This window comes from Borostomias antarcticus (assembly GCF_949987555.1).
Source record: "Borostomias antarcticus genome assembly, chromosome: 12".
NCBI classification, from domain to species: domain Eukaryota; kingdom Metazoa; phylum Chordata; class Actinopteri; order Stomiiformes; family Stomiidae; genus Borostomias; species Borostomias antarcticus.
Genome location: NC_140245.1, coordinates 6,498,359 through 6,517,600, shown reverse-complemented (window position 1 = coordinate 6,517,600; position 19,242 = coordinate 6,498,359). Strand labels below are relative to the sequence as shown.

General features: G+C 40.3%; 1 protein-coding gene across 1 annotated transcript; it reads left to right on the top strand.

Moving 5' to 3' along the window:
* Nucleotides 1–4,087: 4,087 nt before the first annotated feature.
* dnajc1 (DnaJ (Hsp40) homolog, subfamily C, member 1) lies at nt 4,088–18,576 on the top strand. Its single transcript, XM_084447090.1, has 12 exons — nt 4,088–4,340; nt 4,693–4,794; nt 5,311–5,357; nt 5,572–5,737; nt 6,392–6,489; nt 10,576–10,669; nt 11,042–11,132; nt 11,296–11,468; nt 12,129–12,248; nt 14,139–14,187; nt 14,887–15,353; nt 16,921–18,576. Exons 1-12 carry the CDS (start codon nt 4,185–4,187, stop codon nt 16,987–16,989), a joined length of 1,632 nt encoding a protein of 543 aa, XP_084303216.1. The 5' UTR covers nt 4,088–4,184; the 3' UTR covers nt 16,990–18,576.
* The last annotated feature ends 666 nt before the right edge of the window (nt 18,577–19,242 follow it).

Sequence of the window (19,242 nt, the reverse complement as noted above, 5' to 3'; positions counted from 1 at the left end):
GGGGGAAAGTTGAACGCCTTCGCTGGGGTACGTTAAGCTCAACACGGGCTGCAGATCGTGGCGAGGTCCGTTCTGGTTGGCCCAGGTTCAGCAGCGGCAGTCGGGGTCAGCTAAGACAAAACAGCGGCTCGAACTAGTCGAGGGAGAACAAGGCACTCCTATGATGCATCCCCCTGGCTACCTATCTTCGGTGCCCAGAGCCCTAACCAGCCGTGGGCACACCCCCCATCAAAAGACAGGAGTGCCTATAGCAAATCCAGCCAGATCTAAAAGGACATACGGTTCACCCCAGTAGCCTCCCAGCCCAGCGCGCACCACGCTCCCGGCTCTACTGCTTATCAAGAGCGTAAGCCACTAGCTGGCAGCGTTCACACCTGTTCCCCATCAGCCTGATTACCTAATTGAGGCACAAGTGTTGTCAGTCTCATCATGTGATGGACTACACAGAGTTCCATAACAGTAGCCTGACTTCTGCTTGAAGACAAGGTAACAATGTGACAAACCTGTAAACACTCGCTGCGAGCATGGTTCGAACCTGTGCGGGGTTTTTCGAGTCCAACGCCTTAACCACTCGGCCATCGCAGACTGCAATTGGTTTTTCTGGCCATTACAAATTCTCTGAATTCAGCAACGGAAATTTCTATTTAAAAGTTTCTAACCACTGTGCGTTGGGAGTCCAATGCCTTCACCACTTCAGGACCGGAACATGTCCTTTCAATAGTCCAATCTCTGCTTGAAGACGACATACTGTAACAATGTGACAGAACAGAGCTGTGACAACTCACTGCGAGCAGGGTTCAAACCACTCAGCCATCACAGCCTGTCATGTCTTCGTAGAGTAGGGATTGAGCCTGACAAAAGATGGGAGACAAGCAAATTAGTGGCAGAGGGGAGTTGAAGAAACTCTCCCTGGAAAATGCAAGATTCTGCCAGAGTGATAGGTCCCATGGTGTAATGGTCAGCACGCTGGACTTTGAATCCAGTGATCCGAGTTCAAATCTCGGTGGGACCTGCAAATGTCTTTTCACTGGATACCTCAACAGCGAACATTAATCAACCGGCCAATAGGTTGGATCTGGTTTTATATGGAGAAATCTTCTACATTGCAGAAATCGGCGGTAGCCTAAGTCTCTAGAAATAATATATGACGTGACTCGCCGAAGTGAAGATCGTTTTCGAATGATAAAAGCGGAGGTGGTTTGACGAACTGTCCCCCACCTTTTATATAAAAAATACTTTTTTTGTAGGCTAGCCTACTTAAATAGCACATTTCCACAGCATCAGCCGTCCTTAGTCGTCTTATAGTCTTCTACATTTTCCCGTTGACACTATTTACTACTGCCACCTAGCCTACATGCCAATGCCTACAAAATTATGATATAAATTCACTGATAAACTGACTGCAATGGAAATTGGCCTCTTTTTGTGTCTTCTGACCTTTGCTCATTAATTTTTTGTTTTTAATACACTTTCTGATAAGTTGGTGGTGTCATTGACTGAATGTTAACAACACTGAAAAGTTCTGAATGCTATACAAAGGAATTAAAGGAGTAGTAAAGGGAAAATGCATGTTCAGCCCTGTTTTAAGGTTACTTATGATCATAATGGTTCAGATCAAATCGTTGACAAAACTAGCACTTTTGAGAAAGTCTGATAATTGCTCTACCACCGTTTTGGTCATACAATGGATGTGGATGGGCACCTTGAAAAATCTTTCAAAAACATGTTAAACTCTCGATTTCAAAGACAAGAAGCTCACCGTGGGGGTAGTTGGTGTCCGTTGTTGTTCTGACATCAAATTCGCCGCAAAGTATGAATCTTGTAGAGTTTTATTGATCATTTTATGAAATCCATTGACTGTTATTGACGCAACCATTGTAGATGTGTAGATCAATACGCAGAGGGGATTCAGGAAGCGGAACTACTTACGGTAGCTATTGTTATTGTTTATGTTGCTAGGCTACCTAGTTTGCGGAAGTTTACACACGTATGTGCTACGATTAAATAGTTCTATGCTAAATATTTTTAAAAAGCCTTTCCAGATGAACTAGAATCTTACTTTATGGCGAATTATATGTCAGAACGCCAACTAACACCTCAGTGAGTTTCTTGTCTTTGAAATTGAGAGTTTAACATGTTTTTGAAAGATTTTTCAAGATGCCCACCCGCATCCATTGTATGACCAAAACAGTGGTAGAGCAATTATCAGACTTTCTCAAAAGTGCTAGTTTTGTCAACATTTTGATCTGAACCATTGTATATGATCATAAGTAACCTTAAAACAGGGCTAAACATGCATTTTCCCTTTACTACTCCTTTAACACAAAATACATGTCTACAAAAATACAGGATTGTCTCACTATGTCACATACACTACTACACATAGCCTACCGTGTAGCCTATGTAACAGTCTTAGACTTGTACAACGTGGGCCTATAGTTCATGCCCTTATAAGCTTTTTAACACGACCTACCACTTGCATTGCAAATGCAGACTGGAAAAATGCAGGCTATAGTGTCTCTATCTGCAAGCATGGTAATATCGCCCAGTGGCAATTACTTTTCACTGGAATAGCCTGCATACATAACAGGCCAGGAAGAGTATTAAAAAAAAAGGGTGATCTGAGGTGATTCAAGTGGAAGCATACCTCCGTTACACGTTGGCAGATCCCAATGTGTCCCCCCAACGGAGTCCTTACGCATCATTGCCAAGGTCTATCCACGATGGATGTAATTCCTACATACGGCCAGCAGAGGGAGGCACAGGACCGTGTTGTAGGCTATGAACCATGGCGTTGCCCCCTTTCCAAGTTGTTCGCGGACAAATTTGGCCGGTCTGTTTTAACTGTTTTATCTTTTAAACTACAAGGTCACATTTGGTAAATATGGTATCTGGTGAAAGCTGAGACCTGTGAGATGTTAAATCTGATTAAATAATTAACATAGATATTACCAAATTACTGTAATGTGACTAAGTACACAGTATAAATTGAATATTTGATTTCCGTTTATTCAGAATTTCAAATAAGAAGGCTAGTTACACCCTGAAACTCTGTATATATCTGCCAAACAACACATTGGATCAGTTCTTCAATATTTCAACATATACTGTGCAAAATCCGATGAGAATATTAAATAATATGACTTATCTGGAGAGGTTTCAATGTGGGTTGGGTCAAGGAATGTCAGGAATGTCCAATCATGAAAAATGTCATACTGACTGGACATCATGTCAGAAACATGGCATGTGACATAGCTATGCACTCAGGACAGTCTGGGGATCTATTTAAGACAAATATGTATATATATATATATATATATATATATATATATATATATATATATATATATATATATATATAAATGTATATTGGGGGGGGGGGTGAGGAATGTACTAATAATGGATAAAAAGGCATAGTGAAGGCATCTGATGTGATACACATTGCATGTTACTATTCTACATGCTCAGGTGTAAAAATACAAAATATGGCTATACATCAATTAAATTAAACTTTATGGGCAAGGGCAATTAAACGAGCCCTCATCACTTGACGAAGTTTTACCGAATGCTCTCAGTAAGATTAGTGAGGGACTTAATGTTCTATAGATAGATAGATAGATAGATAGATAGATAGATAGATAGATAGATAGATAGATAGATAGATAGATAGATACTGTATTAATCCCCTTGGGAAAATCCGGGTGTCTCGCCACTCTGTCACAGGACATACATACATAAAGACAATGTACAGAATAAATAGAATCACACTTTTTATTGTGGGGATGTGTGTTGGAAACTCCTTCTGGAGTAGGCCTAGGCTATTTAATGTCAACAAGGTGTTATATATATATATATATATATATATATATAGAGAGAGAGAGAGAGAGAGAGAGAGAGAGAGAGAGAGAGAGAGAGAGAGAGAGAGAGATGAATATGAGGGATTACCTTTTTACTGCACACTCCAGATCAGTGGGTGGCGAAAGGTATTTGCCACCCGCCAGTAAACCAAAAGAAGAAGTCGTCACTTGATCCGGAAGTAGTAACGCGCAATGCTATAATCCACGTTGACTACCGCGTCGCTTTTTGCGTGGTTTGTTTGTTTAAGCAACAAACTATTTACAATTTTAAATGCACGGTTAATTAGATAGGTAGCTCACTAGAGCCAGTAGGGCTAACGCTTGACAATGGTGTCAGCATTGAGGAGTCTCACGGGGTTCCTTGCCTTCAGTATTCTCACTACTTTTCCAGGTCCAACTTATGCGTGGGACACAGATCTTGAGCTTTTTGATCTTGTAGAGGAAATACCCCAATCCTTTTACGAATTCCTGTCCGTGCAGCCTGTAAGTTCGAACTTTCTGATTAGTAATTAGCTAGCTAACGTAGCTAATGGGATAGCTAGTCATTAAGCTAGCTAACTGGCTAGCTTCAAGTCATGTCAAGGTTTGGTTAGTTGTCCAACATAATAGTGTGATAGATGACGGTACTGGTTAACGGTAACAGTTAACGGTTTTGATGGGTCGGTGAGAATAGATAACGTTATAGATATATCTCTAGACTCATCGTGTGTGTGTGTGTGTGTGTGTGTGTGTGTGTGTGTGTGTGTGTGTGTGTGTGTGTGTGTGTGTGTAAACTATAGTCATGTTACAGTAATATCTGCTACTCATTGTCTGTTATGTCTGTCCTCTGATGTAGGATGCTTCAGCAGCGGACATCAGAAAGGCCTATCGCAGGCTATCTCTCACTCTGCATCCAGACAAGAACAAAGATGAAAATGCTGAAACACAGTTCAGACAGGTCAGCCATTCAAGATCTTGAACTCTTTCTACAACTACTACGTAAAAAAAAAAAAAACGTAGGCAGTGAGGGCATTCAAAAGCTGGTAATCTATCATCATTTTCATCGTTTGGAATGTTGTGAGAATTAAGTACAATTAATCCATTGTAGTGGCAGTTGTCTGAGCATTAAATAATGATCCGTGTTGCTAATTGGATCTCAGCACATGCGCATGCTTTGATCTAGGTGGCCTTGCCTCTAATGGAAGGACGCACCCTCAGCTCCAAGTTTATTTTCATATATTTTTTATTGCTCTGGTGTCAAACAGCGGTTTACAAAGGCACTGTTTTCACCAAGGAGCGTTATCATTATCCCTCTATAATCCATTATCCATTTATCACTGATATAAGCAATTTGTTACGTTTAAAATCTCACGAAAATCTTATGTACTACAGTTTTAATGGAATGAGAGTAGTTAACTGAGATGACAGTTGTTACTTTTGTTTGTTGTCTTACTGGTCATTTTCTCCCCGGTAGCTGGTGGCCATCTACGAAGTACTTAAAGACGACGAGAGGAGACAGAGGTCAGATATTCTATTTGACTTTTTGAGGACTGTGTGACACATTCACATCTTCCTATCAATACACACATTTTCCATCACACTTAACAGTCCATACAAAATGAAATCCATTGGTATAACATGAATGCTCGGCAATGGGCCTAATCAAAATATTAACCGTTGAGGAAAAGTTTTAACTTTAAAGTGCTCAATCCCATTCTTTTTGGTTCTCCCACAGTTATAATGATATCCTTGTCAATGGCCTACCGGACTGGAGGCAACCAGTGTTCTACTATAGACGGGTTAGGAAGATGAGCAATGGGGAGCTGGGCTTCCTGCTGTTCCTCATCCTAACAGTGGGTCACTATGCAGTCATCTGGTCCATCTACCTAGAGAAACAGCTGGTGAGAGAAGAAAACCATGACTTTTTCAACAGTTAAGGTTGTGTCAATCGTGATATTTCTATTGATGATCAGTTGTCATGTAAATGCTAGTGATCACTGTAATAGCCGTGAGCCGTCATAAAATGGAATGTATTTGTCCAATTCAATCGCATACCCAGAAATTGCTTGTAGGTGTGCCTAAGAAAGAAATCAAAGAAATCACACCCATGTGGTGAAGTAAGCGGTGCAACTTTATGAGCAATCACCTCTGATCTTAAACAGCTGTGTGTTGCAGCAAGAGGCTACTCCTGACTGATGGGAGTAATACAAATATGACCATCAGTTAAACAGTTAATTTCAAATCAACAATGCTGGAGATTTGAATTGACAGGTGAAATGCTCCAAGGTTCAGAACAACCACTCCAAACAAGCTATATGAAAGCATCCTTAGTTAACATTATATATCAGTCATTTAGCAGTTGCTTTTTATCCAAAGCGACTTACAGAAAGTGCATTCAACCTAGGTAGTCAAGAGAACTACTAGTCGCCCAAGATCATAAGTGCATCTCCTTTCTAAACAAGCATCTACAGTAAGAGCTTAATCAGCTAAAGTAAAAGTGCATCAGTGAGAACTATAAGCATCACATTTAAGTTTATATCTTTTTGTTTTAACAGGATGAACTTCTGAGCAAGAAGAAAAAGGAGAAAAAGAAGAAGTTGAGCACCAAGACTACTGAAGAACTGAGGTGTATGGGTCAGGATAGGGTGGAGAGGTAAGTAGGGCATCATAGTTTGTTTTATATTCCATACTGGTTTTAGTCTGGGTCCAGACCTTCAAATCTGCCCATGTCACCAAAGTTGACTGATTCTTGGTCTGGTGTTGACTAACTAACCATTAGCCAATCAGCACCAAGGGCGGGACTAACGTTGTTGCTATTGTCGAGCGTTGTCATGTGCCGGACCCAAAGAGGAGTAAAAACAATGGCTGTTCATGAACATTGCAATTAGAGATAGGACCAATCCAGTATCATGATCGGGCTCTGATACAGACGTAGTTCACGGATCGGGTATCGCCATGACGTCACCGATCCATGTATCAATCCAGGTGAAGTGATTGGGCTCCGGTATTCATTCATTCAGTCATAGGCTACAATTTATGTTTCCCTCAGTCCAGCGTCTAGTTCACCAAACTAGCCTACCTTTTCAGACCATTCGCTTATGTTTGCAAACGTTAACTGAAAAAAGTGTAAAATTGTTTGCAAAGAAAGTTCGCGAGTGAAAGTGAAAGTCGAGTTGCAAGCATAGTTGGTTACACTAGACGGTGGTGGAGGATTTCCAAAAGAAAAAGCATCTATTTGGCAATAATTCTTATTTAAACCCTATGCTACAGGTAATAGGGAACCTGATAACATTATTAATTAAAGCTGCTTCGCAGCGATGAGGCGGGGCCAGGCAATTTCCGACAAGTTTAGGAGCAATAAGCGAGCGAATAGGAGGACAACAAGAAAGTTGACATTCCAATGTTAATTTTGTACATTCATATCGTATCGTAAAACATTTGTAAAACATTTTGATGCATTGTAAGCTCGATTTTGATAATTCAACAATCTGGTCAATGAGTTTGTGAATTACAGTCTGAACATCCAGTGGAGCAAGTTGTGTGGTGTTAATTGATTGAAAAATGTGGGATGAGATATGTTTATTAATTTTTACAGGTTTTGTTTGCTTTTCTTCATAATTGAACATTAACTTCAGCAGCTGTGTACTCAGTCAGTTGCCAATCAATCGATTTAGTCATTGTAATCCTCGGCGGGGGCTGGGTAGGGTTGCCAACAGCGATGTCTCCGGAGCTTGCGTTGGATTGTGGGTAATGTAGTTTTCTCTGTATGTAGTGTTGGTTTCAGAGGACAGAATTAAACATATTTTCAAAAATTACATTTTTGAGATAAAATTCTGAAATAAATCACACTACATCTTGGATATGTGGCCAATGTTGTCACTTTTTATGAGGATGATCAGACATTGATTTGGCGAGAATTAATAGGAACTGTATACAGAACTGTTTACAGTAAAACCTTTTGATGTGCTGTGGGCTCAATTTTTCATATTTCAATAATCTGTGAGGATCGTTTGGTACGGACCGTCTGAAGATACAGTATATCAATTTTGGTGTCAATTGAACAAAAAATGTGGGAGGAGATAGGTTTGATAGGTTTTACAGTTTATGAAAAAATCAGAGTGATGGACTTCAAAATTCCTGCAAGGTCAGAGTGTATGAAAGTTTTGTCTCACTTGGGACTACATTCATGTGGTGGTTTTACAGTGATGGCACCTATGGCTGATTTGTTATGATTTTTTTTAAAGTTTTAAACTTTAGACTGTTGCTGTAGCGCCACCTTCAGCTTTATTGACCTACAATGCAGGATGAGGACTTTGGGTATAGTACTGGAGCTTTGTGCAAGTTTTGGTGATTTTTTGTCCACGGGAAGTTAGACTTCAGTGGAAGATGGAGAATAATAATAATAAGTAAAACATTTTGATGCATTGTAAGATCAATTTTGATAATTCAATTATCTGGTCAATGAGTTTGTGAATGACAGTTTGAAGATCCAGTGTAGCAACTTTAGTGTTAATTGATTGAAAAATGTGGGTTACAGGTTTTGTTAGCTTTTTTTTCATAATTGAACATTAACTTCAGCAGCTGTGTACTCAGTCAGTTGCCAATCAATCGATTTAGTCATTGTAATCCTCGGCGGGGGTTGGGTAGGGTTGCCAACAGCGATGTCTCCGATTCGTGGAGCTTGCTTTGGATTGTGGGTAACGTAGTTTTCTCTGTATGAAGTGTTGGTTTCAGAGGACAGAATTAAACATATTTTAAAAAAAATCAATTTTTGAGATAAAATTCTGAAATAAATCATACTACATCTTGGATATGGGGCCAATGTTGTCACTTTTTATGAGGATGATAAGACATTGATTTGGCGAGAATTAATAGGAACTGTATACAGAACTGTTAACAGTAAAACTTTTTGATGTGCTGTGGGCTCAATTTTTCATATTTCAAAAATCTGTGAGGATCGTTTGGTAAGGACAGTCTGAAGATACAGTAGATCAATTTTGGTGTCAATTGAACAATAAATGTGGGAGGAGATAGGTTTGATAGGTTTTACAGTTTATGAAGAAATCAGAGTGATGGACTTCAAAATTCCTGCAAGGTCAAAGCGTATGAAAGTTTTGTCTCACTTGGGACTACATTCACGTGGTGGTTTTACAGTGATAGCACCTAAGGCTGATTTGTTATGATTTTTTAAAGTTTTAAACTTTAGACTGTTGCTGTAGCGCCACCTTCAGGTCTATTGACCTACAATGCAGGTTGAGGACTTTGGGTATAGTACTGGAGCTATGTGCAAATTTTGGTGATTTTTTGTCCACGGGAAGTTAGACTTCAGTGGAAGATGGAGAATAATAATATAGGCAAATACAATAGGGTTCCGGCAGCTACGCTGCCTGGCCCCTAATGAGGCAACCTGTAAACTAGAGCCATTTCTCCCTCTCCTTACTGTTGTCATGGCTCGTGACCAGTGTTGGGCTCGTTACTCAAAAAATGTAATATATTACTTATTACTCATTACCCTTTTTAAAAGTAATATCGTTACTTTACTTATTACTCCCAACCAAAAGTAACTAGTTACTTATGTAATATATTACTTTCCATATTGACTACCTTTTGCAGCGTGCTCATCACGGTCCGGTTCTCTTTCCACCAACTTCATGTTGCTGTGTTGGCGTAGCAAATGTTTCAGGAGATTTGAGGTGGTGTTTCTGGCCCAAGAAAGAGTCTTAGTAGAACTTACACACAGTTTACACTTGACGACAACATTCTTGTTGTCTTTCAGTTCCAGGAAATCGAAATAGTGTGCGTATTTCCAGCCATGGAATGTTAACGTCGTCATGTTCAAATAGCTCCGCTCGCTCGCTGCTTGCCTGGTTATAATGTGACGGGACGTGATATGAGCGGAACGTTCTTCAATCTGAAATCAAAACTTTATTTCACCCTTTGTAAAACGAAAATAAATAAACAGAGCAGGCCTATGACAAAAGTAATGCAGTAGCGAGCTTTCTGGGGGCAAGTAACTGTAATATTATTACTGAAATGTGATTAGTAACTCGCTACACCCCTCGTTACTGGAAAAAGTAATATTATTACTGTAGCGCGTTACTAGTAACGCGTTACTGCCCAACACTGCTCGTGACATAGTGAAATATGAAACCGTTGCTCTGCAGAGGCTGAGACCCACTCTGGAGTGAGTGACAGGAGAGCAGAGCAGACAGGGGGTCTCATACCAAGCTTATATTTTACAAATAAGTTATTTACGTGAAAATGAATATAGTAGGATTAAAGGATTCTTTCATTGATAGGCCTACAACCAATATACAATTGGCCATAAGTAAAAGCAATGCAGTACAGTGCAGTAGAGAAAAATATGGTGTGTATAAAGTGTTGGCAGATATCCAAATTCAGATATCAGAATCGGATCGGAACTGAAAAAAAGTGGATCGGTGTATCTCTAATTGCAATAGTGATTAAAAGTACCGATTACTTTGAAATCTGAACTCCACTCTGCTTTGAAGGCATTTATTCAAAGGGGAGATGTTTTTTGCGTTCTTGTTTCGACTTTCAGGCAGGCCTGGTCTCTAGTGATTGGTTAGGGAAAATCGAATCTCCCTCCCCCACAGAAATCTGTCAGAGTGGAAGCAATGTCATCAGAGAGTAACAAGTTGACAATTCTGTCTGATATCAAGCTATACTGGTGTGACACCGTAACACTTTCTGGCCTTATTTTCCCTTTCAATCTCAGATACCATGATAAACCTCATTGGCAGGATATCCTACCACTCAAGTTGAGCATCTGGTTGTATATGTCAATCAAATCTCTTCCACATGCCATCCAGGTAGGCATGCAATTGCATCTTAACTAACATTTTGATTTATTTTCCAATGCACGGTCTAGACTTTTTGAGGGTATTTGTAAGTAAGCATATGCATATTTGACCCAGGTCTAGTATTTATTTACAAACTACTGTTGATTCATACCAACTGACAATAGGAGGACACTATGATTGTCAAGAGGTGGTGTCTACTGAAAACCTCATTACTGTATGATGTTATTACTATGATTACACACACTTATGTGCAATCAGTTTTAGTCTGGAAATTATTTTAGGGCTGAAGAGGGCAATATTGTGGTCAAAGAGAAAGAGGATTCTCTGTATGTCAGAAGCCTGTTGATACCCAGTCACATTCCCAGTTCGTCTGTGTTCCAGGATGTTAAGCAGTACTATGAAGACTATAAGGAGATGAAGATCAAAGAGAAAGAGGAGGCAGAAGCCATGGCAGAGCAAGAGGCCACACAGAGTAATGAAAAACCACTTCATTTCATTCTAAAAACTATATAAAGCAGTTAAAGTCAAAGAAAACAGATGAATGGTGTAAGGATAATTTACCCTTGCCCTAGTCATAGCTTGTCTATTTATAGAGGTTATATTTCATATACCATCCTTTGCGTGTCAACCCACAGAGGAGAAGCGACCCAAAGTGAAAAAACCTAAAATTGAATTCCCTGTGTACACACCCTCCATCACGGACACGGACAGTGGGTACTTACCATCCTATGATCAGGGCACATCAATTGAAGAGATCGAGGATCAGATGGATGATTGGCTTGATGATAGTAAGTCCCAGAAGAAGAAGGTGAGTCTCAAGTATTTTCCAGTTTAAAGGCTTTGTTCAACAAGATGGAGGCAATTAAGCTTTATTTGATTAGGCATATTACACAAATCTGACAAACTAACATTTTGCTACTCTGTATAATTTAGGGTGGAATGAGCTATGTGATTTTACATATTTTTGGAATTTATTGTGTAGGTTATACTTTTATCCATGATTTAAGATAAGCATGTACACCTTTGGAGCACTTTACTCAATCTATATTTCCATCAATCCATCATGCATTATGAAGTATCATTATTAGCTGGGTAAGAACTTGATAGATATAGCTGTTTCTGTAAATCCCTAGAAAGTGCGATGTCATTGCTCATTAGCATGTCATTTGCATGCACATCAGTTTTTGGGGGTTGCAAACACAGTTATACTAGAGCAGTGCTTTATCCGATTTTCCAAAAGCCCCTCATGTTAAATATCTTTCCTGCCCCTTTAACTCAAGGTCTGTTTATTGGCATGTATAAGTGGTTAACAGTTTACTCAGACCACCAACCAGAATGGAATCTTGAGACTAATTGTGATTTAAAAAAAAACAAAAAATAAAAAATAAATATATATATATATATATATATATATATATATATATATATATATATATATATATATAATTATTCTTATATTATTCATCAGGCACCTGAGTGGACAGAAGAGGACCTAAGTTTGCTGACACGGAGTATGGCAAAGTACCCTGGGGGAACACCAGGTCGCTGGGAAAAGATTGCCCATGAACTGGGAAGATCTGTGATAGAGGTGGGTCTACAGTTCAAGTACACAAACATTTGTGGAATTCAAGATACTTTATCAGTTTTATGTACCATACGTTAAAGGACAATGCTCGTTTTTGACAACCTGGACCTTATTTACGACATATTATAAGACGTTTGACTCACCGAGATCACTTTGGTGTAGTTCGGAGGCATGTAGAAGAAATTTAAAATCCAGCACGAGCCAGTATATCCATGTAATGGCGGTGGTCGGGGCACCGAGAATGCAGTTTCTAAAAATCTATTTTCTGCCGCGAAACGGTTGTTTTCATCAATCTGTCTTTATGAATCGCTAGTTGTGCTTACATAGAGCGTAGGCCTGTTGTGGTTTTTCACATGCCTCTGTAATATGATCTTTAGAAACGTCTTTAGAAGCGAAATAGCTTCCTCACTTGCTCCAGCACGCATGCGCACAGTGTGCTGGAGCAAGTGGGGAAGCTATTTCGTTTCGAAAGACGTTTCTAAAGATCATATTACAGAGGCATGTGAAAAACCACAACATGCCTACTGATGTCCGGTTCCCCTTTCGTGTTGATGTTTTGAGGAAGGGTATAGGATGCTCTATATTATTCCAGTGGCCTGATGGCATACCAAGGACTTGGAGTGTCTATCCATCTCTGGAGCGAGCGAGACTGACAGCAGATCATCCAGTGCAAAATGGCATTTACGTGTAGGAAAATGTGGGACCTCAAGACACAATATGTACAGTAATTTATGCTCCACCTGCTGCCTGTGAGGGTGAATTCAGTCTGCTTGGGCAGTTTATGTATATCCGCACTCCCAAATACAGCCATAGAAGAATGCCCATGTTGCTGGCTGAATCTCAGCACGGTTGGACCTAGGTGTGGCCAAGCCTGTAGGCGAGGAGGCACCCTCATCTTCAAGCTTCTTTTTCCCCCCCTCAAAATCTGATCTGTCTAGATTTCGTCATAGCAATATAGAGATATTTCAATGCTTAAAATCCTACATGTAGGGATTTTAAAGGACAGGTTCAGAATTGTGCATTATAAGCCAAGTTATAAAGTTATTTACCATCATATACAACAGCCGATATTTCATCAAACGGTAAATTTTTCATCAAACAGTGCACTCTCAAGATATAGCCCATCGCCGCTATTAACACACTCAATGGATCCATAGGTGCATAGACAAAATCCCTAAAAAAAAACTCACCGAGTGGTCACTGGTGTCCGTTGATGTTCTGGCAAAAAAATCGCCACAAAGTATGCTTCCAATCGGGTATCCGATCGGGTATGATGTTGACACGCATCAACTTGATTACAAAGTTTGTTTTTTTAACCTTTCCAGTCTGGATGAGACGGGGATTGCCCTTTTCTTTTCTTCTTTAAAAAAAATAAAAATAATTTAGGACATTTCTGCTTTATTGGGAAGGGCAGTGAAAGGACAGACAGGAAAGGTGGGAGAGACAGAGGGGGGGAAGATATGCAGCAAAGGGCGAGGGCTGGATTAGGACCCACAGTGCTGCAGTAGGGACCAGCCTTTGTTACCCACCACAGCCCATTGAGCCACCGGGGCCCTTGGGGGACCGTCCCTCTGACAGTGCAGCACAACTTCATCATTGCTGTTTTCAATGGTACTGCAGCACCAGCTCCCCAGTTCTACTGATCAGCTGGAAACTTAGATACTAAGTTCATAACTGAATTAGATAATTCTTTACAGGTAAATACATTGTTTTAAATTAGGTTCAGTAATGCACCAGAGCTTTAGCTATTGAGATGGCTTTTTTTTCCTTCTGGATGGCCATGCCCGTGGATTCTCCTAGCAGGATTGGGATCTTGGAATCTTAGGGTTCCTCTAGTGAATAATTATCATTTCCACCCCCTCATAATGCGGGAATTTTTGTCATCCTTCACAGGTTACAACAAAGGCCAAACAAGTTAAAGATTGTGTCACGAACTCTTCAGGTAAGGCATTTGTTTCTTTAGTCTTTTTGAAAGCCGGCTTTGTTTTATCATGGATGTTGGATGTACTGTTGGATTGAGTGCATTGGGGATAATAAAGTTTCTTGAACTTGAACTTGTTTTGAATAAATCACATGTAACCTTTACATTTTAAGATTAAATATTACTCTGTTACCAGTTCTTGAACAGTTCTAAAACAGGGCAAGCTCTAGGGGAGTGCAGGGTTGCACAATGCGTACCCAAATGTACACTGTTGGCCACGCAGTGGATTGTTGTCCACTCAGGACAGGTTAGTTGAATATGTTGGAGGCATGTACAATTGTACATTAGAAGTAAATCAGCCTCAAAACTGTCCATACTTTTCTGCTCACCTACAGGGATATAATCCTAATGCTGTGTTCACACCGGGCGCGGCGAGAAAATTTGCACTGCCCAGTTCGCCCAATCTCGCCGCGGGATCATTGGGTCCCCGCCCGAATCCGCCGCAGAAAGTTCAAAGATTTGCGAATGTCGCCGTGCGGCGAATCCTGGCCGCCGAGTTCGGCGATTTGCGCCGCCCAGTTCGCGCGAATTGTATTGACTTTCTATGTAAACTCGCCGCGCTTCAGGAAAAATTTGCGCCCGGTGTGAACACAGCATAAAACTGGCTAAAGTTCAAACTTGAAAAATAAAACCTCACTGTTTTCTACTTTTGTGATCCAGGACTGGTGAAGCTCTCTGAGCTCAAGGGAACCTCTCCCACTGTGAAAATCTCCAGAGCAGTGGTTGGAGCAGTACCAGATAGCCTCATGACCCAGCGAGAGAACCCACCACCCCAGGATCCAGAACCCACCCCAGGGGGGACGGAGTCAGTTGGAGTGGATCATTCAGAGGGGGCTCAGGTTCTCAGGAGGAGATCCAAAAAAACTGGAGGCGAGGCGGGGGGGGACTCCAAGGTCAAGGGTCGCAGACAAAGGGACTTTGACCCTACAGCAGTTGAAGAAGACAGCGAGGATGAGCCCAGCCCGCCGTCCTCGGCCCACCAGGTGCCGAAGGAGAAATCTGGTGTTGCGGAAGATGTGTGGATGCAGAATCAACAGAAACTGCTGGAGCTGGCCCTTCAGCAATACCCACGCGGCACCACGGAACGCTGGGACCGGATTGCCAAGGTGGTGCCTGGAAAGAGCAAGGTGATGCATCCATTATTACAAGATCCAGCAAAAGTCAGATTGGTTAAAGGAGTAGTAAAGGGGAAAATCATGTAGCCCTGTTTTAAGGTTACTTATGATCATATACAATGGTTCAGATCAAAAAGTTGACAAAACTAGCACTTTTGAGAAAGTTGATAATTGCTCTACCACCGTTTAGGTCATACAATGGATGTGGGTGGACACCGTGAAAAATCATTTAAAAACATGTTAAACTCTCGATTTCAAAGACAAGAAGCTCACCGAGGGGGTAATTGGTGTCCGTTGGGGTTCTGACATCAAATTCGCCGCAAAGTATGAATCCTGTAGGGTTTTATTGATCATTTTATGAAATCCATTTACTTGTATTGACGCGACCATTGTAGATGTGTAGATCAATACGCAGAGGGGATTCAGGAAGCGGAACTACTTACGGTAGCTATTGTTATTGTTTATGTTGTTAGGCTACCTAGTTTGCGGCAGTCTACACACGTATGTGCTGCGACTAAATAGTTATATGCTAAATATTTAAAAAAGCTTTTCCAGATGAACTAGAGTCTTACTTTATGGCGAACGTTTATGTCAGAACGCCAACTAACACCTCGTGAGTTTCTTGTCTTTGAAATTGAGAGTTTAACATGTTTTTTGAATGATTTTTCACAGTTCCCACCCACATCCATTGTATGACCAAAACGGTGGTAGAGCAATTATCAGACTTTTCTCAAAAGTGCTAGTTTTGTCAACTTTTTGATCTGAACCATTATATATGATCATAAGTAACCTTAAAAAGGGCTAAACATGATTTTTCCCTTTACTACTCCTTTAACTGAATGATAAAATCATGCCTATACATGTCAGTCTATCAAGGTTATCAAGACCAATGCCTTGTGGTGGTAATGATTTTATTTGAATTAATATCATAAGGAAGTAGACTGGTAAACCTACCTTATGTCAGAAGAAGCTCTCATCCAACGCCTCTTTACACCCTGTTGTGGGCCGTCACATTTCGAGCCCCCAACCTTTTTTCCCTCTATGTAAACAGAAAGGTCTCCAAATGTTTAGCATAAAATGTATCTCCCCACTACTTTAGGTGGCAAGTAACGTACGATAGATCAGTGAATCCCCACTGTGTTCTTGAGTGTGTAACGGCATCCGTCTCTCTACACCCAATCTTATTGGTTAAACAATTTTTTAGGTAAGGAACCTGGGGAGGAACTGAGCAGTGTGTGCGCTGAGCATATCTATCAACAACGGATCTCTCGTAGAGCAGAAGAATTTTATTTTTTATGTAAAATAAATGTAAGATCATATTAAATGCAGATGTCATCATAGCCTATAGTGCAGATTTTAAATAATACAAATAGTTGGAAATATTATTAATTATTAATACATATTTATTATATAATTGTAATATATGCTAGAAATTGAACATACTTTGTCTCCACTAAGTAAGCGGAGATCCTTCCGATGCTCTTGAAGTTGATCCTTACGATTTTCCTCCTATGAATACAGAATATAGTATTTCATATTGAATGGTGAATTAACAATCTTTTCCCATTTTTCTACTCAGGAGGAGTGTATGATCCGTTACAAACATTTGGCGGAGCTTGTGCAGAAAAGGAAACAGGCCAAGAGCTGACTCCTCAAGGACGGCAATTTTCTTGTTGCTTTCTAACTTTCTGATGTTCATATGAGTCCTCGGGCCTTTTTATTTTGGCCACTACTCCTTTGAAAGTGCTTGGATTTGAAAGACCCAAAAGCCGTACATTATGCATATTGTGGGACAATACTTGGCCTACACCTTGGTCATCTCTAACACCACTGGGGAACCTGTTTGAATACTCAAAAAATATGTATTCTTCCTATAATCTCTGATCTGATAGACGTGTGTTCTCCTCCACATAGCTGTTAACAATCCAGTCATATGACATCAGAAATAAACCCAGATGGTCCTCTAATGTACAGTATGTCATGTGCCTTAGCTCCACCCAAAGCATGCCATCTTAAATGCCTTTTTGTACTCCAAGGCATTTTGACTTTTGCTTTGCTTTTTGATGTAAGATCACATATCTATTGCTTATGTTTATGCTTTGAATTAAGTAAATAAACTGTTTTATTTATTTTAGTCTATGCGACCTACTGTACCTACCTATCAAAGTAAAATGGAGACTGTCCTAAAGGCCTTTTCCAAATGCCTTAGAATATGTGATCAGGCTGTGATTGTATCCAATTATGAGACATATGGAAATGCTTAAAAAGATTAGTAAAGGGAAAATGCATGTTTAGCCCTGTTTTAAGGTTGCTTATGATCATATACAATGGTTCAGATCAAAACGTTGAGAAAACTAGCACTTTTGAGAGAGTCTGATAATTGCTCTACCACCGTTTTGGTCATACAATGGATGTGGGTGGGCATCTTGAAAAGTCTTTTTGTCTTTGAAATCGAGAGTTTAACATGTTTTTGAAAGATTTTTCAAGGTGCCCATCCACATCCATTGTATGACCAAAACGGTGGTAGAGCAATAATCAGACTCTCAAAAGTGCTAGTTTTCTCAACGTTTTGATCTGAACCATTGTATATGATATTGATGATGATTTAAGTAACCTTAACAGGGCTAAACATGCATTTTCCCTTTACTACTCCTTTAATTTGGTAAAGGCTTAAGCCATTATCTTTAAGATTGAAAGAATGTATCAGCCCAAAGTTTAAAGGACAGGTTTGGAATTAGCATTATAAGCCATGTTATAAGGTTATTTACGATCATATACAACGGCCGATATCAAAGTTTTGTGAGATATAGCCCGTCACCGCTAACACACTTTGAGGGATTTTGTCTATGCACCTATGGATCCATTGTGTGTTAGCGGCGACAGGCTTTATCTCGAGAGTGCACCGTTTGATGAAACTTTGATAACGGCCGTTGTATATGATCGTAAATAACCTTATAACATGGCTTATAATGCTAAATTCCAATCCTGTCCTTAAAATATTTTATTCTTTGTGGTTGAATCATAGCTTGCAATTCACTGTACAGCTGAGGGAACATACAAATGTGGTATATGAATGGCATACAGTCATTCTAAAGTCGTGTTAACTGACCTCAGGTTGAATAAATGTAACTGATTTGTTGTGAACACTCAGTCTGGTCATAGCAAGCCTCAAGCCCTTACCAGTGTCAGGAGCAACAGAGCAGTAAATCTGGAATAAAGGAGTGAACTTCATCAGGACCGTTTATTTTGTCATTCATTTGGAAAATCACATGACTGAGGTGTGCCAGAATTTTCTCCAGGTGCTGCAGACGTCAGTGAAGGCTTTCCTACAGACCCTCTGGCAGAAGAGACTATTGTAGATGGACAAATACAGACACAGCTTTGTTATTACATTTTTATGGATTAATAATTTCTAGTTTATTAGAAAATTATTTTTCGGGTGCATTGTGATCAGAGTATAGACAGTCAAATAAGACTTTCAAGGTAGCAAGCTTGATAGATACAGCCTGCTTTCAAATATGCGTACATGACCTGAATTAAAGGTTAAAGTCCCACTGATTGTCACACACCTGAGTGTATGAAATTTGTTCTCCGCATTTGACCCGTCCCCTGGGGGAGCGGTGAGCAGCAGCGGTGCCTCGCTCAGGAATCATTTGGTGATCTAACCCCCCAATTCCAACCCTTGATGCCAAGTACAAAGCAGGGAGGCAATGGGTCCCATTTTTATGGTCTTTGGTGTGACCTGGCCAGGGATTGAACCCACAACCTCCCAGTCGGGAGGATGGTCAACTTGAACACAGTTGAAGGTCACAATCCTTAGGTTGAACTAGCAGCCCCAGCAACGTTGCTGAGAAATGAGGATTGGAAAAGTACTCAAACTCTGTGAGTGAAGAACTTGCCA

Excerpts from the sequence above, each read along its gene's own strand:
- dnajc1 (XM_084447090.1), top strand. The coding sequence starts at position 4,185 with ATGGTGTCAGCATTGAGGAGTCTCACGGGGTTCCTTGCCTTCAGTATT. Across the intron at positions 5,358-5,571 it reads GACGACGAGAGGAGACAGAG|TTATAATGATATCCTTGTCA; the intron begins GTCAGATATTCT and ends GTTCTCCCACAG. Across the intron at positions 15,354-16,920 it reads TGGTGCCTGGAAAGAGCAAG|GAGGAGTGTATGATCCGTTA; the intron begins GTGATGCATCCA and ends TTTTCTACTCAG.